At 48.1% G+C, this 24,601-nt stretch overlaps 1 protein-coding gene across 5 annotated transcripts in view; it reads right to left on the bottom strand.

Annotated features, from left to right (window-relative positions):
- The window catches only part of GRAMD1B (GRAM domain containing 1B), a 76,201-nt gene that overhangs the window by 8,027 nt on the left and 43,573 nt on the right, over positions 1-24,601 (bottom strand). For 4 of the 5 annotated variants that reach the window (XM_086766144.1, XM_086766141.1, XM_086766145.1 and 1 more), the window contains exons 2-13: positions 21,990-22,200; positions 15,017-15,037; positions 7,974-8,058; positions 7,006-7,109; positions 6,753-6,848; positions 6,207-6,287; positions 4,386-4,501; positions 3,747-3,903; positions 2,914-3,103; positions 2,384-2,527; positions 1,616-1,734; positions 8-150 (exon numbers count right to left, since the gene is read on the bottom strand). In XM_086766144.1, the coding sequence (XP_086622270.1) occupies positions 8-150; positions 1,616-1,734; positions 2,384-2,527; positions 2,914-3,103; positions 3,747-3,903; positions 4,386-4,501; positions 6,207-6,287; positions 6,753-6,848; positions 7,006-7,109; positions 7,974-8,058; positions 15,017-15,037; positions 21,990-22,103 (1,370 nt within the window). In that variant the 5' untranslated portion in view covers positions 22,104-22,200. Of the gene's footprint in view, positions 1-7; positions 151-1,615; positions 1,735-2,383; positions 2,528-2,913; positions 3,104-3,746; positions 3,904-4,385; positions 4,502-6,206; positions 6,288-6,752; positions 6,849-7,005; positions 7,110-7,973; positions 8,059-9,476; positions 10,256-15,016; positions 15,038-21,989; positions 22,201-24,601 lie in introns of those variants that run through there. The other variant, XM_086766143.1, reaches the window with a different exon arrangement.

The following is a 24,601-nucleotide window of genomic DNA, read 5'->3' as shown; positions in this document are numbered from 1 at the left end:
AGTGTACCTGAGTCGGCTTTTGTTTCTGGCAACACGAGTCAACGTGTAGCGGTTAATGGTGTAGAAATAATCATGGTAGGGGACGTCGTGAGTTAGCACCTCTGCATCTATGACATAGCACTCGCTTTCTTGGCTGGCTTTGTACATTGTCTGCATAAAAGACAGCATGCAAGGCAACTATTAGTCTGGTTAGAACACGGCGTCAATAGATGGGCACCTTCACTAGCACGTGACAAAAACAGCTCTACCACAGGTACGAGACCACACCCACGCCCAAGCCCCATCTCTGCAACTTCTCTGCGAACAGCTCACCTTTAAGGGAAGGCGTACTCGAGAAAACCAAGCCTTTCCGCTCAGATGTTTCCCAAGGGCATATTTCAAAAGGGGCGTTCAGTTCCAGCAGCTCAACCACCAGCATTTTGTATCAGAGACATAGCTACGTACACTGCCATGTGAGGACCAGATCTTTGGGACCTTTGTAAGCGTCACCTCTTCTCACTAAACTGATGTCTGCTTGTCAGGGAGTGAGGTGATCTAAAATCAGAGGTGGCTCTGCTTTGAGCAGAGGTCCTTTCTAGTGTACATTGCTCTGTGATTCTAATCACCACAAAAACATGTCAATTCCTTCCTTTAAGCACTTCTGATCTGCTTCTTTCTCTGCCCCAGAACAAACCTCACAAAGGGGACAGACACAGTTAACTGCAGATCCATTTCCAAAAGTACGGCTCTTCTATTTCCACTTACCTCTGCAGCAAGGACACAGCAAGTGCGCCTCGGTGGCTGACCCCAAGCTCAGAATAAAACAGGCTACACCCTTGCTTGCCTGGAAGCGTACTGTTCCCTTTGCCCACCACTTCGCTCTCCCCTTTTCTTTCTCTCATCTTCTGTGCTCACAGTCTTTGCTTCTGAACAGCACGCTTCATCCCATCCTTACAAGGCACACCTCTCCGCTGGGATCCTCCTCTCCCTGAAATGCAATGCTCAGACACCCCACTTCCTTGGCTCCCTCTTAGCATTCCCTCAGGCTAACTCTCAGTATTTACCTGTGGCCAGTTGAACAGATCTTGGGGCACAGGAGGAGGTTTGCTTTTCCTCCCTCTCTAGCTGCAGCCCCTACTAGATATGGCTAGCCTGGCTCCACCCAGTGCATTGCAGATGCTCCTCTTTCCCACCTTTTTTAACAGATCATCTAATTGTCCTCACCAGCAATAAAAATTCCTGGGTATCTCTATGTAGAGCTGTGAGAATGACTGACCAGATAGTATCTGCCTTTCTTGTGCCCTGCTCAAGAATATCATTTGCTGGACCGACCGCAGCTCAAAAAACACCGGTACAGGTGGCAAACACAGTTGTGACAATGTGCTGGCTGGTTTACAAACTCATCAGCTTCCGCTGGAAAATTTACAGCCCTTTCCTTGCAATGCAATCCAGCGCGGCGTAAGATTAGCTATTCACATTCGCAGTGATACTGGGTAGCAAGTTAATACAAGAAAAATGTATAAAGGGAAATGGATAGGTAGAATAAAAAACATGCAAAGCAGCATGGCCAAGACAAGAAAACAAATCACAGATCTGTTTCTGCAAAGCATTACACCCCGGCTCCCCTTTCACACACCTGCGTCTCAGTGACCGTGGCAGTTTTGGGGGCCAGAGGGTTGGTGAGGGTGATGGTATACAAGATCACTCTGGTCTGATTGCCGTTTTCTTCCTTCTTCCAGGGATGGAAGATAATATCTGAGAGGACAAAACAATATTCCATTCAGGTAACTGGAGAGAGATCGCGGGTCAGTTCCCTAGGGAAAGGCATAGTCACCAAGCTCAGGACAGTTTTTCCTCCTCCTTGGAGAACTTGGCTGCAGAAGCACTGAGCATGAAAGAAAGGTCTCCTGCACTACATGTGAACACTTTCCCCTCTTTCAAGCGCAGGGAAAGGGGGAGAGGCTGGGGACGTATCTCCTTCAGCACACCTCCAGTCACAGGGAAAGGAGTTACAGGGAAAAGAGGGACACTCTGCATCGTCAACTGCACAGTTCGTGCCAGTGCCTGGCGTGCAGCTAGAAGAGCTTTTCCCCACACTGTTCAGCCTTGAACACAGGATCAGGCCTTAGCTGATGTTAAAAAAAAAAACAAAACCAAAGAATCTGCTCCTCCCATAAACCCAGATCCAGCTCTTAGAAAATAAAACTCCATAGCCAAACAACCCTGGTTCTGCTTGCTTTCAATTACTGTCAGTGCAGACTACAGCTGTCCCAAGATCTACTCGGAATATTACCAAAGTTACACCTGCAAGGCACGTGCTCAGACCTTCCTCCTGTAGAGGCCTCTGCACCTCGCAGGGAACGCGGCCTCCGTCAGTGACCGGGCTTTGCCAGCAGCAGCTTACCAGAGAACCGGCGCTGTTCCATGAAGTCCCTCTGGAACTGCGAGTCCGTGAAAAGCAAGTCATACAGTTTGTCCACGCTGAAGTTGAACACTTCGTTCACGTACTGACGGCCATTCAGATCCTCGTAAAAGGCTTGGACTTCACCTGTTGGGAAACAGGCCCACAAGCCCCAGCCGTGACCCCTCTGTGCCGATATCAGAGGCTGTGCTTTCACGGTACCAGGACCTGAGTATTTTATTTTGTGAGGAAGGAACCCAAAAAGGAGGTACCACTAACCCTTTTCCTCCACTGATCCCAGGACAATATAGTTGGAATGTCAGAAAGGGTAATTAACCACATAAGCTATTCTAGGGACATTCTTCCAAATTCCCCACACAGTCACCTTCCGCAGCCCAGGATGGGAATTCTTTGCATCTTCTGAACTCTTACCGTCCAGAAAAGGAGGGCAGCATTCGCTGCTCCAGTCCATCACTGGAAAGGACGGGAGGAGGCTGAAAACCACACTGCCAGAACAGCCCTTCCCTGCGTACCTTCATCATGGGTCTCTGAGGAGTCGCTGAGCTCAGTGGGAATGTCTTCGTTGTCATTGAAGTCTAGGGAAGGGGAGTTCACAGGGCCAATGATCTCTATCTTCTCTCCCATTATATTTGCAATGCCAAGGTCTTTTTCCACAGGACTCTCCACCACCGCCTCCTCCTCTTCTGGTAGCACTCCATCAAACTGCAGAAAGGAGAGAGCACAGTGAGGGCAAGACCAGCTTCTGGAAAACTTTACATTAGTCGGTCAGTTTTCCTATCTTTGAACATTTGGCCTTGACGTGCCTGGAAATTAAATAATAGAGATAGGAGGAAGGTCACCATACGGTGTTTGTAAATATTAGATCACCTCCTCTCAAAGAAGCACATACAGTTCAAGCTTGGGACGTATAAAAGGCTTTTTGTCTGTCCAGACAAGCACACAAACAATACTGGTGTTGCCCCCAAACAAGCCCTGTACAGCTAGGAAAATCTGAGGTTGTATCTAAACAAGGTCTGCTCTGCCTTAATACTGTGAGGGCACACTGCCTCCTAGGGAATAACCGAAGGCACAGAAAAAAATTACAACCCTTTTATCTCAAACACTCCATTTCTTTTCACCACAGAAAGGAAAACGCCCTTGCCGCTGAGAGTCCCAGTTTACTGCTTTCAGGACAGGCACGCTTTGCTCACTTTTTCTTGGGCAAATGCCACGCTCACAGATATCACTGACTCGAGGACTGCGGTCAGCCGCAGGGTAAACAGTTACCTCCTACGTTGAAGGACTACCAGCTGGATCCCAGAGAAGAGGATTTCTGCTCTCACTGACACAGAACACCACCACTTACCGAGGCTGGCGCTTCACTGCTTCCCGTAGATGTCAAAGTGCTGGCAGTGACAGATTTCTTCGGCAGCTGAGGGCTAGCTTCTGGCTTGGCCTCCATGCTGCTTTTCGAGGAGCTGTCGTTGACTTCATTCTCTTCCACGGGGATTTCTTCACAGTAGCTGAGACGCCACAGAGAACACAGGTTTTTATGTTTACCCCTCTCAGTACAGCTACAACTGGACACACAGAGCAAGTAAGAATACTTCTATGAGGTTTCCAGTCTGACCAGAAGCGGAAATGGCTCAGTGCAGGGAAGATCAAGCCCAAGCTTTTCAAGTTTTTATAGAGAGGCCGACAAGCATCAGCACTTTCTGACCGCGTAACACACCGACTGGCCTTGTGACTGGGCTGCTTTGGCATTTACAGAATGGCTCATCTAGCTCAGCAAGTAGAGAGGCAGGCATTTCAGTCCCTGGCACAAGGAAATGGCACGCTTGCAGCTTTTTAGACATTACACATTTAAGGGCAAATATTTGGCCAGAACCCAGAATCTCTCACCAGGGACAAGCAGAAGTTTTGAGGTATGCAATATATCAGGACTCCCGCTCTCCTGAGGCCATCTTTAATTTATCACAGGCAGATTCTACTCCTCCTCACTCACCCCATTGTGTTGAAGTCATCATCAGGAGGCACGTAGTCTTCATCATCACTGGTCAGACCCAGCTCATTCCCGTAACACTGGTGGACAAAGTGCCAGAGCTCCTTTGGACACAGAGGCTAAAAGAGGGAACACAGAACAACACACATTTTCACCTGAGAATTCTAAATTATAATGCATTTTGGAACTACCAGGACTATTACGTTCCTTGCCCTGAAAGGAGAAGCGAGAGTTTCCAACACAGCCTCCGACGGGAGGCGAGAGCCTTCCGACGGGCTCACCTCTTCTGAATTCCAGTGATGCTATGGGGTGGATTGCGTGTTACTGGGTAGGCTGGGCAGGCTGGCCCAGCTCCGTGCTGGCTAAGGGCTGCAGGCGTATCCATCCTTCTATTGCTAGGCCATCAGGCTTAGAGATTGCCTTCATCAAACAACAAGAGGCCCATTCGCCAAGTAAGCCTTCACCGTCAGCCCACATTCTGCCCTAAATTCTCACTTTGTTATCTTTCCACGCCACAATCTCATGTTACTTAAGACTATCAGAAAGCCAACACGCGGCTACGCCCAAAGCAGCACACAGAATGAGATTTCCTGCTACTGCAATGCTCTGCATGGCATACTGTAAGCAGTAAACCTGGGTTTCCCTCCACACGTGTTTTCCCCACCTCTTCTGCTGTGCCTCCATTTAATGTCTCCTACTACACCAAACCCAGCTCCTTACAAGGTTTTTTTTTTTTTCCCCTCCAAGTTTGTTTAAATTAAAGCTCCCTAAATAATTACAACTGCAGGGAAAAGGATCTAAAAGAGCAACAAAGAAAAACATTTCCTGTTGCAGTTTAAAATCCAAAAGAGTTTGTCTCACAGACACTGCTGTGAAAAGGTTGTACATAATTCCAGCTAATAAGAGAAAATAAATTATCAAGACCGTTCACAAAAGCCCGGCTTTTTAGAGATGCAGGTCAGTTGATCACCATATGACTGCGCCCTGAGGTTCTTAAGAAATGGGGCAGGAGAACTTGTGATTAAACTATGTGGTTTAACTATGTGGGATGAAAGGGGATGGATTTTTACCCGTGAGAAATTTACAGATTTCTTGGTAGTGAGGGAAAACAAACCTAGTGAACTTTTTCTGAGCTGCTAGCTTGAACTTCTTCACATAGTCACTGCATGGGATAAGGCAGGAAATTTTTAATCCAGCTCCCCAACGTAGCAATCAAAAGCATGGAAAAAAAACCCTCAAATGAGAAACTTTTATCCAGAAAAATGTCTAACTTTGTTTCACCTTCCTCCCACTTCCACTCTAATTCACATGTCTTATCAGGAAAAATGAGCGAGGCTCTTTCTCCCTCTCTCCTGCCAGGCGTGGATCCTACATTTGGAAAAAGAGCTCTGGAAGTGTTTCCTGCCTTTATCACTCCACGTTTCAGTTCCCGTTTGCTTTGGCCTTGAAATCAAGGGCACTGAATTTTGTAAGGAACTTCAAAAGGCTGATCAAATTACAGCATATGGTAGGAACACAAGCTGCCCAATGCAAAGTGATCCTTCTGCATACTAAATGCTACCCCGACTTTCAGGACAGGGTATTCTGGGCGCTTGATGACTCAGTATGGTACAACCTCAAGCCAGAACATCTCAAAGTGCAACATCTCTGTGTGTGCGAGATATATCTGTACATGGAAAGAATTCCATGCGAAAAGACAGAATCGTACCCGCTCTGTCTAAACACATGTGCTTACTGTCTTTTTGGGCACATACATTAGTCACAGATGTTATGCTTCTGCACATACCCATCACCTCCCCTTCATCGAGGTGCTGGTCTCTGTACCTTGTCAAGAAGAGCATTCTGCCAGAGTCTGAACATCATCATGTACGTCCTGTCTCGAGCCCCAAAGGAAGTAAAAAAGTGCTGTATGGGAAGAGACGGAGACAAAAATCAGTTCAGAAAAGGCCTAAAAAAAGGGAAGAAGAAGAGACAAGCCCGTTTGGATCACTGTCCGGCTACAGCTCACAGAAGGGCTGAGCAAGCCACACAGCACAGCTGCTCAGCTCCTGGGCACAGACTGAAGCTCACGGGTGCCCCGGAGATAGGAATGCCTCTCACCCAAGGGAGTAAGTCTGAGCACAGAAAGAGCTCCGTCAGAGATGTGCTGCTACATAACCCACCACCTCCTACCCGGCCCCACACCCCACATACGAGCTACACGTGTTCCAGACTCAGCTCAAGCCCAAGCTCCGCACCCAGCCCCTTTTCCCTTGGTGCTTCCTCCCAGGCCCCAAGTAGCACAAGCAGTTTGAAAAAATCCCGCAAGGCGCTGCTATTCCCCTGCCCCGACAGCCATAAGGGGTGGAGGTGGAGGCTTCAAGGATGTACCTTTTCAGTGTCAGTGCAAACTTGGATGGCATTAGGAATGAGCCGTGCTGTTTTTTCCTTGGTCATCGAGCAGATATCCTTCAAGCGAACGGTCAGCTACAGTCAGAGCCATGCAGAAAGGGGAAGGCAGAAAAAGAACACAGGTAAAGAGAGACACTGATGAGAAAGACAACGGAAAGAGTGCTTTTAAAGCAAGGTCAGCAAATACGCTGACATAACACACATGCTCGGTGCGGCAGCCTGACCGCCTTACCAGTGTCTCCCAACGGAAGATGTTGCTGTAAAAGCAGATCCAGTTTTCAGAGAGGTAGAGGCGGCCCTGCAGGAGAATGTCTCTCTGTAGCGCACATGAGTAATCTGTGGGAGGACAACAGATGGTAATTTAGGAGCACCAAAACCAGGAGAGAGGACAGCCTAAAGGTAAGGATAAGCAGCAGCATCAAGAGAAGCAGCTGCTCGATGCAATCCTGCAGAAAGTCAAAGGCAGGGCCAGAAGGAACAGAGCCACAGCTGCTGCTCTGTCCACTACGATTCCTCCCCAGGGCACATCACAGACAATCTCGTACCGACTGATGATCTTGCCTTGTCAGCTGATCGTTCTGTAGCATCCTATGTACTGCTTCGCCTTCTAGGGCGCCATTGTTCCTTTCTCTCCCGGTTTAAGCATCCTAAACCATTTCTACTCCTCTGTGATGTGCATATTTTAACAGTATGAGACATGGTATGAGATCATCCGTTATGTAAGCTGAAAGAACAGATGCAATGCGCTAGGCAGTCGCTAATCAGCTGCAAGGCCAAAGCCTAAATGCGTATGGGAAGGGCAGTCATGTGTGAGTAGGGAGCTGCAGGGATGTCAGGAAAGGAGGAAGCTCGGTGGTATGCATGCTGAGACACGCAACCCCGCTCAAACGAGGAAAGAGCCCAAGCACTAGCACACTGACAGGTTTTGGGGGAGCACTGCGGAGGAAAACACGCTCCTCAAATCAGGCAGCCACAGAGCCGTGGCTGATACAAATCAGCATCACTCTCCCTGAAGCAAAACGAATTAAATCCATTAGAAATGGTGAGGAGGGATTCCATCTGTGCACAAGACAGACACAACAGGCTTGCTCCTTGGTGGCAGGCTCTTTGAAGAAGAAAAAACTGCACGCACGAGTGCTGGATTTCCTCCCCAAACCACGGCCAGCACAAGAGAGCACTGCACTACGGGGCTGACCTTACCTACGATGAGGCGCTCCGTGTCAGGAAGCTGCTTGAAGAGTTTCCTGAAATCTTCATTTCGTTGTTTGTACGTTGGACTCAACACCTGCAAATAACAGAGCGCCTGTTAAAGAGAGGGGCAGGCATGAGTACAGAGAAATGGAGTGGGAAAACGGGAACACCTTGGTAAGGAGAAGAGGGATCAGATGCACTAACAAAGTATGAGGCCAGGAGCTCCCATCCCAGCAGACACACAGATGGGAGGATTTGGGATTTAGTGCATTAAGTGAGAAGAAGAGGAGAACCTGATTTGGAAGAGCAAGTACAGAGTAGAAGGGCTGTACCCGTATCTGCTAGACAGCAAAACGGAATTGCGTGGCAGCTGTGGCTGCAGGAGAAATCTCTTTTCCTGCAACCCCAGACTGTGCAAGGTGTGCCACGGTGCTTTGTTTGCAATGCACCGGTCAGCCGCCAATCCCCACCTCTCCCAGTAACAGCACAGCAACGCCAAAAAATAGGGGGTTTAGTACAGCTGCAGGCCTGCCGGGGAACCCGAACGATCCCTGCGATCAAGAGCTCGGGAACAACGCAGTCACTTCTGTTCCGCTCCCCATCGAGTCCTCCATCTGGCAGTCGGTGGACACGCAACTACCTGCTGCTGGTATGGTGAGAACACCTCTGTGGAGCTCAGAAGAGGCTCTCCACCATATTTTGCGCTGCTTCTGCACACACCTGGCCTCATGGAAGGGCTGAGAGAAAATGGTGTTGTTGGCTAGAGCGAGACCAGGAGCTGGCTTCTCTCCGGCGTTTACCAAACTACAGTGTGACTCTGTCCGTGTCAGCCCACCTCCTACACACCATGCCCACGCTGCTCATAACAGCCACAACACCTTCTGAAGGCAGAGTTGGCCAAAATAGAGCCGGGTGCAAATTTAAGAGGCCCATATCTCCAATCTAATAGATCATGTTCTTTCTCCTACAAAATTGTCAAATGCTGTCAAATCAAAAAAGGAAATACAGACACTTCCCCCCCAAAGCATTCCCTCTTCCTTACACCAATTCAACAAACCAGAAACAATATTTTTTAACATCAACTCGGCACTTCAGATATTTCCTCCCGTCCTCTGGGCCCAAAGGAAAGTCTCTTACTTCCGAATAAAATCTGCTAACCAGCAGATGACAGAAATAGGAATTCTACTCACCAAACTTCTAGCCTGAACATCTGGAAAAGATCTTGGCCAGAGATGGGCTCCAGCAAGAGCCCAAGCCCAAGACTTCCTGGGATAAGCAGACAAGATGGGAAAGGAGGGAGCAATAGAGATTAAAACCAGCTCTGAGCTTTGGGTCCAACGCATCACAGCAACACAGCTTAACAGCACAGTATCCACGTGGAGAGGGGCCCCCCTCCCTTCCCCGCAGTCAGGGGTGTTCTGACCTGTCTAAACCCCGTACCACAACAGACGCTCCCGCTCAGCACCAGAGCTTCTGTTACCGTGACAAACAGTTCAGTTTAGAGACACTCACAGCTGGAACTGCATCCGATCCATAGCTGACATTCTCTTGCGATAACTCGACAAGCCCCTCCAGGTCCCACAGCAGACACGGCAGTTCTGGATCCAGCACAAGATCCCAGAGAGCCCCACACTCCAGCAAGGAATCCATACTGTTCCCTCAGCGCTCGCACGGCTCCCCGTGTTCTCAGTCAAGCTCTGCTTTTCCTGTTCCTGCTGTCACCGCTTCTTGTTTAGATTCCAAGTTGGAAGAGATACAGCAACTTGGCAGGAGTTTATGTGCCTTCCCCTACTTTCCTGCTCACATTCAGGTCGTCTGCCCTAGCAGCCTCTGTAGATCCAAGAGAGGATTCGCCTTCCAGAGGGCTTTGAGAAAGTGGCTCATTAGGGTAAGCGTGCTGGCGGGCAACCTTTGTGTTCTTCTGCTCAGTCTCACCGCCTCCTTGCTGCGGGCATCCCTCACAGCAGCACGGCAAACGTGCCGACAGCCTGAGCCGTCCCAGGCAGGTCCGCGCAACCCATCTTCACCTCCCAGCTGAGGTCCGACGCCCAGGACTGCCAGAGCTAACCACCGAGATGGCTCCCACCACCAAGACCCCACCGGACCAGCCGTAATTCACAGATCTAGGTTTCCAGGATGGTAAACAGCTCAGACGCTTCAGCTGCTTTTTTCCTTCCCCTTTGAAACCAGAAACGCGGTTACTCCTTCAGTACCCGCCTCAGGCTCTCCTCTCCAGCCCCTCTCTGCTCTGAAAGGCAGCTTCGGTCTCTGTTAATCTTTCTCGTGGAAGGAGCGGGTGGGGAAGATAACCAAAACGACTCGCACATGGAGTTAAGTTACCGTAGCTGGGTAATTCCGTCGGCCAATGCCCTGCAGTAACCCAGGCTCAGCCCAGCCTCCCAGCAGATGTTTCCTGTAATGGAAAGTTGCTGGACAGAGTGTGCTGGGGGAGGCGCAAGGGGAGTAAGGAGAGACCGCTCGGAAGAGTAAAGCTATGAGAATTCAGCCATGTGAGACCCACACAGTTAGAAATCTTAAGGGCTCCACTACTCCTGTACAATCCTCCCAAAAATCATAGGTCTTTCTAGATTTCATTCATTAGTCGGGTCACTTTGGAAACGAAGGGCAAGGGCTTCCTTCAGGCTCCAGAAGCCAGGAAGATTGCTTGGAGCACTGGAATTCCCTGTATCTCTCTGCCCTGAGCCCCTGTCTCTCCATCTCTCTGCTCAAGTGCAGAAATGCACAGGGAAACGTCCACACCACGACAGCAGCGCTGCTCTGCCATGATGCTGAGTCTGCGGAAACAAGCACACTGAGGTAAAATCCTCATTCTTCCTAACAAACTGGGCACAAAGATCTCAAAAAAAAAAAAATCAAAAACAAAAACAAACGAAAAGAAATCCCACCACCCCAAAAAACCCCAAGCAAGACTCCGCAAAGCCACTGTCTCATTGCAGGGCCAGCGACTGCAGTTTGCTCACTGCCAGGAAGAGCTGACAAGCACTCTGTCACTCGGACGCACCACAGAAGCATTGCTGGTGCTACACAGCACACCAGTCTCTCCATTTAGCCCTCTTAGAAGGAAGCAGTACCTCCATCTACCACCCCAAGATGAGAGGACAACAAACAAAACTTCTGTAGCCTGGGAAGGACCAAGAATCAGGATTGCAGACATGCGTGAGGTACCCGCATTGCTTTACTGAATGGCCATCCTTGCGGGAAATTTCTTACGGGATTACTTCCAAAAAACCCCCAATCACCAGGATGCTTCTGTCTCCACACACGCCCACCTCCCTCTGCAGAGAAGAACGGCACAAGCCATCAGAAGAGCTAACTCAGAGGTGGAGACAGCAAACATTAACTCAACTGCAAACAGAGCGAGACGGGACAGGATGGCACTGCAGAGGGCGGAGGGAAGAGGCTTGGTGGGGAAAATGGGGATAAACCGGTGACTCCTCATGGTAGGATCTCCCTGTTAACACACAAACACGTCCTCTGACAGAAATTTAAAGCGACTGTTGCTGGGGGATGGGATGGGATAGGGAAGTCTGACAACACAAGAACTGAGGAAGGTTCAGCGCGGAAAACAGATGAGATGGCAACGGCAAGAGGCAGAGAGAAAAGGGGGAAGGAAAATCTTCTCCAATTTCTGTGACTGATGAGGACTTGCTCTTAACTCTTTAGGGAAGCTTTACATTGCTTCTGGAAAGAACAGGAAAACTACTGCAAAAGAACAGAACACGTTCCCTGCTTGTGTGGGAGAGTTTAGACCCCACCGACAGCACGACTGCTATGCTGATTAATGCCAGCAAAGAAACTGGCCACCTGTCCCACAGCGGTTCCTCCAAACTGGGTCTGGTCTCTTGGGTTTTTTCCTCTTTATCTTTTGGTTTTCCCTCTTAAAAGTGAACAAACAGCACAGGAAGAAGCTTCCTCTGGCCATCTGGGTTAGAAAGTGGATTTGAATTCATCATCACGTGAGCTTGCACCAAAAGCTCACTTCTAATTTAGTGCCTCTACACCACAGCAACTGTGCCAGGACCGATAATCCATACAGCTCAAATCATGGAAAATTGGAAGGGAATTGCCCATAAAGAAATACCTGAAAGACACTGCTCCAGAAATAGTCTGACAAAATGGTTTCTAGAACTTAAAAGACAATTGCACTGAGAAAAAAGGCTGCTCAGCACCTTGCTAACTCATCATTGGCCTGATTTTTTGCAATAAATCATAAAAATATATGATTGCTGTTGCTGAGTCAGACTCAGGCTGCCACCAACGGGAAAGTTGTTTCCGATGTTTTCCCTACAATGATGCATGATTTCTCTCTCTTTGTCTTTACTCTTTCCCCCTCCACTCTAGTAGCTACGAGGCCTCCAAGAGGGTGCTGCAAGAAAAAAAAAAAAAAGCACACCGAGACCAGCAAGGCCGATTCCTTACAGCGTTCAGACTTGCGGTCGCTTGACGTTCTTCTTACGAAGCTGCAAGCCCTTCTAAAAGGTCTCCATAAAGAAAGGCCCTTTTCAGCATCACAGTGCGCCACGGGTTCTCGGCCCGCTCCCAAGTCACAGCGCGCAGGCCTCTGCCGCGGTTTTCCCAAAGGAAAAACCACGGGCTCTCGCCTTCACGTGGCTACCTACCTGCACTTGACTGGATTTATTTTTGAGCTTTTCACCTCCTGCAAAGGTGAAGTGAAACACAAATTTCCCACCTCTCTAAGCACATCAGGTCTACACGGTAAGTCACGTCTCTATTTCAGTCAACAAAACTACGGAGAAAGTTTGGTTTTAAGGGCTATTCTTTTTTTTTTTTTTCATTAAAATAATATATTAATTAACAATAATTCAACAGGCAGACACAGAAGTACAAAGCAGACACACGCAAACGGCATCCTGATGGCTAAACACAGTCGGGTGGGGCCTAAACCACAGCTGACCAACAAATGTGGAGTTTCACTCCGTAGAAGTAACAATTCTTCTAAACCAGAGTCTCCGTGTCTGCAACTCCTCACTAAAGCCACGAGAAACACCTCAGGGACTTCTTTGTGCTGCTAGTGAACTCGGCCAGCGCAGTGACGGTCTGCTCTTCCACTGTGAGGATATGGACACAAAGCAAGCCCCGCAAGGCCGAGTGTATTATTCTCAAACCGATGTTCTTTTCGAAATCCGACGGTGCTGGACCAGGTTGCTTTGTCCTCCGGAAAGCAAAGCAGAGAAAGCACACCAAGACCAAGGAAGGGCAGATCTGCCAAACCAATTCATCACCTTGGTTCACCCCTTTTCTCCCACTTCTCAACCTGGCAGGGATGTCAATCCCAAAAAGCACTGGTAGGATCAAAAGGAGAACACACAAGGTGAGAGAAGTTGGTAGCATCTTAAGGAAAAAGTAGAGAAAAAAAGAAACCAGGAGAGGGGAAAGGAAGGGTTCCAGCTGGCAAAGAGGAACGCAGTGCTACAAGGACAAAAAGACCAGTTAAAAGCAGCAAAAACTGAAATAATCTTAGAAAACTGACACTCTGACCGCCGATGCTCCGGGGATCTTTGAGGACCGTGCGCTTTTTGACACAAGGACTGTATTTTTGGTTTGTGTTTGCACAGTGCCTGGCACTCAGGGCTGCCGAACCCACACAAAGAACAATGCGGAGGGTGTTTGCTCTGAGCATAGCGAAGTTTACATAAAATGAAAGTGGGGGAAGGTGAGTAAAGGAAATTGTAAGGCTCTGTGAAGGGGTAGCCTCCACACGTTCATTTCTACAGCTGCTCTCTCAGTGGGGAAAGGAACAGAAGAATCAGAATGGTCCAAATGCCAGAAAAATCCTGCCTGGAAGAAGCTGGCAAAGAAGGGAAACTGTCTCAAGGAGATGCATTAGCAAATATTTAACGGTAGTAACACTGTCAGGATTAACTGCCTTCCTGGAGTTAGTATTTCCACATTGCTGCTTTTATCTGGCCAGAATGTCTCTCCTAAGTAGAACATGGTTTTGTTTTGTTTTCTAAAGGAAAATACTTGGGAGGGAAACCACAAAAAACGCAGCCAGTGCTTACTCTCCGGATGTACTGTCTCTCATGCTGAAAATATATGGAGGAAAAACAAGAGAACAGAAATGTAAGATAGAGAAGACATGAAAACACAAGAGACCCACAGAAGCAGACCACAGCCAAGCATCATGCAGCAGGGTACGGATCTCAGCAGCTACAGTCAGAAGCAGCTCTTGTGTCACCTTCAGCCCTGGCCACAGACTCACGTTTTTGCAGTAACCTGCTCGGGGCTGCGCATCTGCCCAAACCGCCATCGCCTCTATGCTTCTCTCTGCTTCTGCGACCATGTCATTTCCTGCCCTTGCTGCTACGCCGCTGCTGATTATACACAGCAAGTAAATAAGTCTGCCTCTCACGCCTCTGTCAAATCTGACCATGCTGCATCAGCCAAAATCACTGGGTCTACAGTCTCAGGCTGTAGGAAGGCAGGAACTGTTGCTGAACACGGAACGACTGCTGCATTTACCCACAAAATCACAGAACTGCTGGTTTCTACTTCAGCGTGCTCAAGGGGTAGGGGTTCAGCTGTACAAAGGTGACATCAGCGGTGGAAATTTGCCCACCATCAGCTTTGTACTGAAAGCACCGCCACTTGTGCTTGCAGAATGAAAATGCAATCAAGGCAAAAGCAAAAGAAGGTTTGGTTTTTTGTGGAGTCAACAGCAAATAACTCCTCTCTTGCCCCACACCACCCTGAGAGATGCAAAGGGTTTGCACGGTGGCAGCTCTGCTCATCACCACATCAGGACCAACTCTGCTGGGAAACCGGGAGGTACAGGATGTGGAGATCACCAGAAGAGTGACTGAAAAGACAAAGCCTTTGCTCTCTGTCTCTGGCATCCTTTCCCTCAGGATGATGGTCCTCCTTTGCCAGTTCCGAGCCATTTCCACCACCTCTTTTCGGAAATGGTCAGTATGCCCCAGTGCCACTGCAAAGCCCCTTTGCACCTTCCCCCCCCAGCCCCGGCACCCAGCCCGTATTCACCCAGGGACAAGAGAAACTGGAGTACTTACATTATACCAACTCTGGCTTTTCTGTAAGGACAAAATAAAAGAGAAGCATTAGTTAGCACAGAGATCTTAGGATCAAAAAGAAAGATGGACAGAGAAAGTAGGTCCAGTCTGGTTTGTATAATTAGTGAAGTGAAAGTGGGATTAAACAGAAGATTTCCGTGGATTTCACAGTGCGGTCTAACACAGTTATTTCCATCCAGTTACAGGAGCAAAGAACAAACCATAATAGGAAACGATTCAGGCCAACCTGTGCACGTCCACACGCACGCACACACGCACAAACTCACACACGCGTGCTGTAAGAATCATTTTTGCAGAACAGCAGCGCGCGCTAGCAACGGAGCAGCTCATCATAACCATTGCCAGCCATTTATTTTCGAGGCTTCATTCCTCCCCGACTGCTGGCTAGGTTGCAAAAATCACATTGCCTTGAACGGACTCTGCCCAAATAAGCCCTCAAAGACCTCCCAGGAGGCAGGGACACACAAAACCCATCAGGCAAAACATTCAATATTATTTTAAATTCTAGAAGGGAGACACATACAGAGCCAGGAAAACTGCTGAAGAAAATCACTAGAAAAGCTAAGCAAAAGAAAAAAAAAAAAAAAAGGTGGGGTGGTTTGTTTTTTTTTCTTTTTCTTTTTTTTTTTTTTCCCCCCAGAATTTCAGTGTACACTGTTTTGCATCATCTGCACATGTGATTTTCTTGTCCTCATCATGGTATTTCAGACGGTTTGAGAGGACAGGCCACATGTCACGCTGGAGCGTATGAAAAAGCTGGCTCAGTCTGGAAAGCCACACTTGGCAACGTTCAGCTGGAGACGAGATTTATCTGCAGAGAGAGAGGAAGAAACAAGCTTCACACTCCCACTCCAGTCAGGCCGGCTTTCCAGTGACAGGACACTGAGCAGAACTGACAGAAAGCAGAGGCGTCCCCCAGTTCAGGGTGGATTTACCTCGGGGGCAACGAAGCTCGGGGGCACCGTAGCCTTTCAGCAACAACGGTGGCCAGCTACAGCGCGGATTGCCGGGTACGCTGCCCGTCAGCAGCCGCGCAGCTGCGCGCATGCCCCTCTCCCAACCAGCAACGCCATGCCTACGTTACACCGGGGGAGCTGAGGACAGAAGCGATATTTCACTGCATTTCTTTGAAGTCATCTTCCTTCTAACCTTGGCCTGGGAGTATTTTTCACAGCTTTATGCCCAGTCTGGAATATGAAGGAAAACATGCTGTTCTCTGCCTTGTAACGGAGCCTGTGGAAGTTGCACTCGGAGGGTACAGTTCATGTTCACAGAAAAAAAACCAACAGCAACAAAAACAAAAAACCAAGGCAGTAACATAGCATATGCCACAGGTCAAAATAGTTTGAGGTTAAAAAGAGGGACACCCCAAAGGCCTTTCCCCAAATCCCGGGGTAAGGAGATGAACCAAATACACAGTACGGCTCCTCAACTACCCATAGGAATTTCCTCTTACTTCCTACACTTTTCCATACTTGGCCATACCCTCCATTCATAAAGAGTCTGGATGAAGTCATCCTTCACTGCAAGTAGGACATGGAAAAAAGCCTTATGCAATTCAGCCTATACTAAAAAAAAAATAAAAAAATAAAAAAAATTCAGAGGAATTAATCTTAATCCATGTACACAGCACCTCGTCCCCAGGAGCACAGGGTCTAAGATGGAATGATTTTCCTGCAGATTTGCTTTGCCATCTGTCTGTCTTAATGAGCAAAAGGCATAACAGAGAAATTCCTGGGGAAAATGTCATAATTAAACTATAATTGGCATAGAGAAAACAGAGGCACTGCCGTCACTGTTAGGGTGCACGTGTTGTGGTGTCAGCACACCGCAACAGGATTTCATTCCCCTCTGCTGCGTTCGTTGAAGTAACCCTTTTTTCCCCCCTCACATCTGAATTTCCCCGACTGCAGCTCCTCTATAAATGAGATCTGCAGCTCCTCCTTTCCCAAGCTCTTCCACACAATTATACTCACACCCAAGCCTCACCTTACGCCTCCACCAAGCGTTCTAAACACGAGGAGGTTCCTTCCCCCAGCCCCCGTTTTGCAGGTAGAACAGACTACAGGAACTCCAAAAAGAAGGGAGACCGAGTCCTCAAATCTATCTTTAATTTTCTCTACCTCTTTTTTTTTTTTTAACTCACTGAGAGTCTGAAGATAGGGGGATGCGAACTGTGAAAATCAAGAGATGGTATAACAGAGGAGGAAAAGAAAGAAAAAGGAAAAACATATTCTTACTTTGAGCAGGTTAAGTCTGTCATACTGGAAAAAGAAACCATAAGCGTTAGAACTGAAAAACGAAAATAAATAAGTAACCGAGGAATGGAGTTGCACACAGAAGTGGAAAAGATGGAACTCATTTGCAGAGACGACGCTACAGGGGCAGATACCAGAGTTCACAGTTAGATGGTGGCTGTAACCAGGCAGAACTTAGGAGAACTTGAGGAAGGCGAAAAATGGGGTATTTTCTCTGAGCCTTTAATTAATCTAGTGTTCCCTCTGGGCTAACGCCCTCACATTTGCTTACACTGCTGTGGGAGATTACAGCTTTACAGTGCAGATGTGAAGTGGTGGGTCACACAGCTGAAGTTCAGCCTGCTGACTTGACGCCAACAGAAGTTTCCACCTTTCAGCACTACTGGGAGCAAGATCACAACTCACTCCCACATACTGTTGCTTCCAGGGGAACGGAAACATCTTGCCAAGTGAATGACATGCCATAAAGCTCTAGAAGTATCCCTAAGTCCATTTTACAACTGGGGAAACAGAGGCACAGAACCAGGGTGAGGGCAGAGCTTGGAACAGATTCCAGAGCCCTTTCTCCTGACCTATGTACTTCCAAAATCTACTCTCTTCACTGGGCTTCCAAATGCCCATGGCCAAATAACTCAAAGAAATTGATGAAATCTATTCCCACATCCCTCACCCCAGTCCAAACCCACCAGAATTTCATGACCTACTACCTCAAGGGGGATTATACCACCCAAGGGGAGGGGTAAACGAGAAGACACAGCCAAACTCTTCTCGGAATTGCACGCTGAAAGGACAAGGTGCAACAGTCATAAGCTGCAGTAAGGGAAATTCTATTTGGATAGGAAGGAAAAAGCCTCTTCACAAGAAGAGTGGTTAAGCACTGGAGCAGGGACCCGACGAGGCTGTGGGATTTCCAGTCTTGGAGGTTTGCAAAATGTGTCTGGCCAGGACTTTAGACCAACCTGATCTAACCACATCAGGCCTGCTTTGAGTAGAGGCTTGGACTAGAGACCTTCTGAGATCCCTCTGGACTAAACTGTTCTACAGTCTCCAGGGCTTACATCAAAATTCATGTTTTCCCCTAACCTGGTATTTATCCTCAAGATTCATTATTAGTTACAGACAGCGGAAATAATCCAAAGGATTTGTGATGGAGAGGAAATCACTTTTATCCTTGGGCAAGTGGAAAAGAGTTAAAAATATGTACTTCACTGTTAGCTGCTCGCCAAAAGAAGATTCTGCCGAGTTCAGAAAGCTACTCCAGAAGCAGCAGTGTTTGCCACTAAGAGCCTAAGGCTGGGCCATGCCACACTGGGGGACGGGCTGGAAAAGCAAACTCCAGAGCAGATTTCCTACAGATGTAATCCAGTGCTTAAAGACTCCTGGTGAAGCGCTCTCTCTGCTGGCAACACTGCAGCACGACAATTAACACAACAGACAAAAGAGGGCAAGGGACTTCAAGCAGATCTGTCAGCAATTGCATAAACACAGCATCAAACTCATGGGCTCAAGCTGTTTCATTTCATTAGCGAGACAGGTTGGAAAATCAGACCATTCTTCTTGCAGAAGACGAGCAGGGAGAGGAGAAGAGGCTGAGAAAGGAGATCTTAAAATCTTTGTCCTTAAGTTCTTTGTCCCTAACCTCTCCCTGTCTTGAACAGATACCATCATCATCTGTGGGGGGAGAATCGGGGCTTACGAAGCCTGAGATTCCTCCCTTGTGCCAGGGAAAGCCACCTTGTAGAGCACAGAACAAGAGATTCAGCCTTCACGCTGCTTCAGGCTCACCCTGCGCACAGGCCGTGGGCAAGCAGAGCGGGAGGCTCTGACGCAGGCTGGTGGAGGTCATGTCTGGGATTCCCTTCCCTCTGTGCATCGGTTTCCTCACGCTGGAACTCATCTGAGGTCCGCTTCCTTCTTGTTTCTCTAATTTTCTTAAAGCTGTTGGGTTTTTATCTCAGAAAAGCAAGGGGTTGGCTGCAAGCACATCACAGTACCACTACACATACATTTTACGCGTACGCTGCTCTCTACCAACGTTCTTCCCACCAGTTCCTCTCCTAACAGACCTCTCCATAGCTTGGGCAAGGCACCTCCACAGCCTGTCCAAGACCTGTCCTGACCCACACACCTCTACTCACCAACAACGCTTTCAGGACTCTCTGCCACTCCAGACCTGCATTTTGGATAGAACTTCTTTCACGCCTCACCCGAGACATCTGTCCCACAGTCCTCCTCCGCAGTTATCCAAGCTACAGCTACCAAGCACAAGACAATCTGTCTAAAAAAAGACATTAAAAAGTTTCCAGCAAACACCAGCAAGGTCAGGCTGGTTACAAGAGGACATCATGACTAAGGAAAAACAGTAAGCCAGCACTGTAGACTTCACTGCTGTCTGAGAAATTTCCTAGAATGAAATCTAAGGCATCAACTGGGGAAAGGCCAAGGCATTGTTTTAATGGATTATGAAGCCATCCAAGCCATTCTGGTTTGAACTTTACTTGCATACATCTGGAAATGCCAACAGCCTGGCATTTTGTCCAAAAAGCATCCTATCTGCACTCCCGCCTTTTACGCTCTTCTGAGGGTAGCACAGAGATGCGAGATCAAATCTCAAACGAGCTTATCTCCAACCCAAGCACCCACAGAGGGATCTTCTACTTATTACCTTTCAGAGCGAGCCCATGAATTCTCACAATTCATTCGGGACAGGTCTGTTCTAACAGGTTTAAGCTGGGTCCATTTGAAATCACTGATCTTTAATATTTACATCACAGGGAAAAGCATGCAAGAGCAGTAAGCTGAGATCACTGGCCACAAAACCGTTATTCATCAAAAAAAGCAGGGAAGAAGTTACGGAGATCAACTCTTACTTCTGAAAGGCATAAAGTAAGAAGAGAGGAAAGAGAAGGGATCAGCCTACCAAAGCCAGCAGCTCACTTCAAGGGACAGGGAAAGCAAACCTTAAAACAAAGGCTAAAATTAGCTGGAAGTAATCGAGGGAGTGTGACGAACAGGCCAGTTCTCACACCATGTGAGCAAATATTAATGAAATCCCAGTGATGTAAGTGAAACCAGCTTCTCAGCTACAGGCATGGGGCTGAGCTCTTGCTGACATTCTCGCAGCCGCACCAGGAGAATGCCTTACTGGGGTCACCGCTCAGTACCCCGGGGAGGGTTTCTGAGTGATGAGACAATTCTACAGTGGGGGACAGGAGAGAAAAAAGAAGGCTTACTTTGGAGAGGCGCTTGTGTGACTTAATCGGAGAGAAAGCATGCAGGAATGAAAAGAGAGAAATTAAGGAAAGAAGAAAAATTACCTCGCAAATCAAGAGAAGGAAAACCCACAAACCCAACAGAAAGCATTGTATCCCCCCATTTCCTTGTGAAAAGCACCGCGTGTTGAAGTCAAGCTTTCATAGTCACCGTGCTGGTAAAAATCGTGCTCCCAGAGCCTTAAATCACAGCATTTTATGGGCCAGGGCGATTAAACTCATTTCTGTAATTCCCCCCTACCAAGGACGTCGTTTCCCTGGGATGGACTGCTGGCACCATCGTGCGTGAGGGTGTCACTCGGTCCTGCCGTCCCGGGACAGTGTTTCCAGGTTACTGCTGCTCTGGAAGCAAGTCTGACCTCAAGGGCAACCTCAGAACTGACTAGTCTCAAATGATTCATCTTGAAAAAACTCTCGGCCTCCTCGTTTAACTCACATACTCCCCCCTTAGCTGTGAGAGACCAGTGAAGCCCAGTGAATGTGGCCAGTGAGTCCTGTTTCCTCTGCTGATAGCGACGACAAAGAGGAGTGGATGGAGACTTCTTGTGTCCGTAACACAATCCAGCAATAAATCAGGCAAAAAATTTAACAACTCCTTTCACACAGGCCATCAGAGTTATGCCTGTGACACTGTGAAGTTATTCAGGCTGAAATATTTCATTTCAAAAAACTGGAAAAACACAAGTGCTCCTGACAGCTAGCTATCTCACAATATGCCACTGACAGCAGGGTTGTAATCAAAGGTTATATTTGGCTCCCAAGGACCTTCAGAAGGTTATATCTGGCTCCCAAGGCCCACAGAAAATCAAGAAACCCCAAACCTGAAACCCTCTTCCTCGGTGCAGCAAAGACTGTTTCTAATATAATACGGTCAAAAGACACAATACCTTTCTAGGGAAAATATCATCTACCCTGGCCAAGTCAGTCCTAATACCACACCGACAGGAGGCTGTGCAGAGAACTGGCAAACCGATTGCATGCAACTTGAACCTCATCTCAACACAGGGCTTAGACAGGACCGGAGAAATGCATACGCCCTTCACAGGCTGTCTGCACAGAGGAACCTTTATTTGTTCCGAGACCCTTCACGATCCAGATGATAAACAGCTGATCTTCAAGGTCTTTCTCAAAACCACAGAGCTTCCCAAGGAAAGAGGGCCTTGACTGCAAAAAGGTTAGCTGACGTAAGTCTCTACGGAACTGCAGTACAAGCCATCAGCAACTCCTGGACTCAGGTCGCTGAAAAGATGACCCACACAAAAGGCTTCCAGCTAGGAGAATTTTCAGAAGTACGATGGGAGGAGGAGGAGGAAAGTTAGCCAGAGAAAAAATGGCACGAGACAAAGCCAGTGTACTGCATCAGAGGGTTTAGAACTGGGAACACGCGCACGTCTTGACCAAAGTCATTTGATCGCTCCTCACCTTGGAATTCTTGGCCCCACTGCGGCCTGACTGAGAGGAACAGCTACGCTGTACACCCTGCTCCGGCGTGGAAGGGGATTTGTCTGACGAGTGGTCCGAGCCTTTTTCCACCATGGCGTCTCCTTGAGAGTCCTGCGGCGTCGGGGACCGGGAGCGTTTGCGCAGGATCGGGGAGCAGGCAGGTGTGCTGCGGTTTGAGTTACTGGCAGTACTGCAGAAAGAAGGAAAGAACAGGGTTAATAATCTTCAGCTCAAACTGAAAGCAACTGCCCCCATGCCTCGAGGTGGAGCGGTACCCGCAGATTTCTCCACTGGCACAGCAGACAAATCTGGCTTCCTGAAGCAATGCGCAGGATGCACAAAAATGGAATCATATCTTTTAGGAAACACTCCATTAAAGACCATCAAAAACGATGGGGCATTGGGAGGGGAGCCACGAGGACAGACAACGCAGCCGTGATTTCCGGTATCAAGTCATCCCTTCCCATGCCAGTTACAGTTGGGCATGAAAACGGTGTCCTGTAACATAAAAGCTTTCGTTACGGGGAAAAGCAAGACCTTTCAGAGTTTACAGGAATGATGAAACATTTAGGGGAATGGAACTTCTCCTCCCACATATTCAGCAAACGTCCTAACTCCTAAATCAGAAAGCCAGTTACATACACGTTTATACAGAGCAGGAGAACTCAGATTTCCTCACTGCTCTTTCTCTTTTGATGCCTCTTCTTCCTGCCAGACTCCAAAATACCACACGCTACATCCATTTTTTCCCTGCGTAACTCAATTCCTTCAGCAGTCAAATCTATTTATGTATGTAATGCAGTCCTCCAGCAATTACCAGCTTTAGTTTGGTTTGGTTTAGCACTGGATAAACTGGTCTCATAAATTACCCTCTATTTGCTCCCTACCTGTGTTAACACACAAGTGATGAAACTTTCCCTAAACAATTTGCAGAAAGCATACAACAAAGCTGCTCAGGCAAACATTAACAGAATCAAACGTCACACTCGGTACACGCAATGAGCTTGCAGTCGGCAAGAATGCCAGCGTGGCACTTCGCAGAAAACTCTTAGAAGATATTTTCAAGAATATAAAGTACGGAAATTCATACAGACGACGAACAGGTTAGAGAAAACGGATTTGCAAAACGTTCTGCAAGCAGGAAGAAAGATGGATTAAATTACAGATTCTGCTCCGTTACGTATTTCTGCTTAACAGATCTGGACCATTCTCCCAGCAGCACTGCCTGCAACAGTTTAAGTATATCATGAAATAAAATCATCGGGGTTTTTTAGCTTATTGAAACGCACACAAGTATCAGGTTTCTTGGCAGACTTTCAGATAAAACGGGTACTTCACCTTTCCTGCCTTCCCGCTGCTGCTTCTCCTGGCGAAACTTAAGACGCGCTCACTTTTTCAACCACCCAGTATAACTGCATCTGGTGCACCAACTGCAACCAGCAGCTACGTGCACGTGCAGAAGGTGCTGTGCAAACGGTGCTAAGGCGTGACGTTCATCAGCAACGCTTTCAGAGACGGAAATGGTTTTGAACTGCTATTCCTACGGCTAAGAACTCTCAGTTCCGAGGCTGTACTGCTCCTGTGTTACTGCTTATATGGCATCACATCAAATTTCCTAAATCTTGCCCGCAGCATGCTTGATTTAACGTAAACAGGTTTATTTGCGAGGTCCCCAGAATACAAGGCAAGAATTCGAAGCGAATGTTCCCGAGTCACACATCACTGCACTGAATTTGTTTGAACAGATGTACTTATTTTTCTTCTACAGCTCTATGAAACTTGAGTTTATCATGCACAACCTTCTTCTCATTTTCCGTTCAGTTCATCCTCACAAGTTTCGCTTTGAGTTTCAGTTTCAAGCAACTCTGTAAGGACCAAGCCACGCTCACACGATGCCTGTTCGTTCAGCCTTTCATCTCTACGGCAGCGAGGACGGGCACAAAACCCGCAAGCCTGCAGCTCTGTCCCTGCCCCGAGCCCCTCAAGCCTCTCGCTGCTCCCGCTCCGTCCCTGAAGTTTGAATCCGACCCAAGGCAGGGCCATGACGAACGCTTTCTGCAGTTGCCGTAGCGACCACGGCCTGCAATTGAACCGGGAATCGACGCCTGAAATGCCAAAATGCCTTGACCCACTTTGAAAAAAAAAAAAAATAATAGTAATAAATAATGCTTTACAGACGTAACGGAGCAGAGCGCGTTCGGGGCCTCACACACCCCTGCAGCGTAGCCTTCAGGAGACGGAACAGATTCCGTCAGGGACAGAACACAAACAAGCCCACCTAAGCAGCGGCCCCTCGCTCCTAGGTGAAAGCCCTGCACGCAGTGCATGAGAGCTCGGGAGGCAGAGTACGTCTTTCTTGGTTTATGTTCGTCCTGTGTCTAGGAGAAACGCCTCATCTTACGGTGGGATTGCGGCTGCAGCAGGAAGAACACGAGCAAGCGCGACGCGGCCAGGGAGAGGCCAAACTCTGTTCAGTCAGATGGAGGGCAAGCCTTGGTATCTGGAGAAGAACTGAGGTGGTGGGAGAAGAACAAACACTGACCAACGCACAGACAAGCTGCCTGGTCACACCCTACTCCAGACCAAGCAAG

This window comes from Chlamydotis macqueenii, chromosome 24 (assembly GCF_036417535.1).
Source record: "Chlamydotis macqueenii isolate bChlMac1 chromosome 24, bChlMac1.mat, whole genome shotgun sequence".
Lineage (NCBI taxonomy): Eukaryota > Metazoa > Chordata > Aves > Otidiformes > Otididae > Chlamydotis > Chlamydotis macqueenii.
Note: the sequence above shows the minus strand (reverse complement) of the source record. Positions and strands in the feature narration are given on the sequence as shown.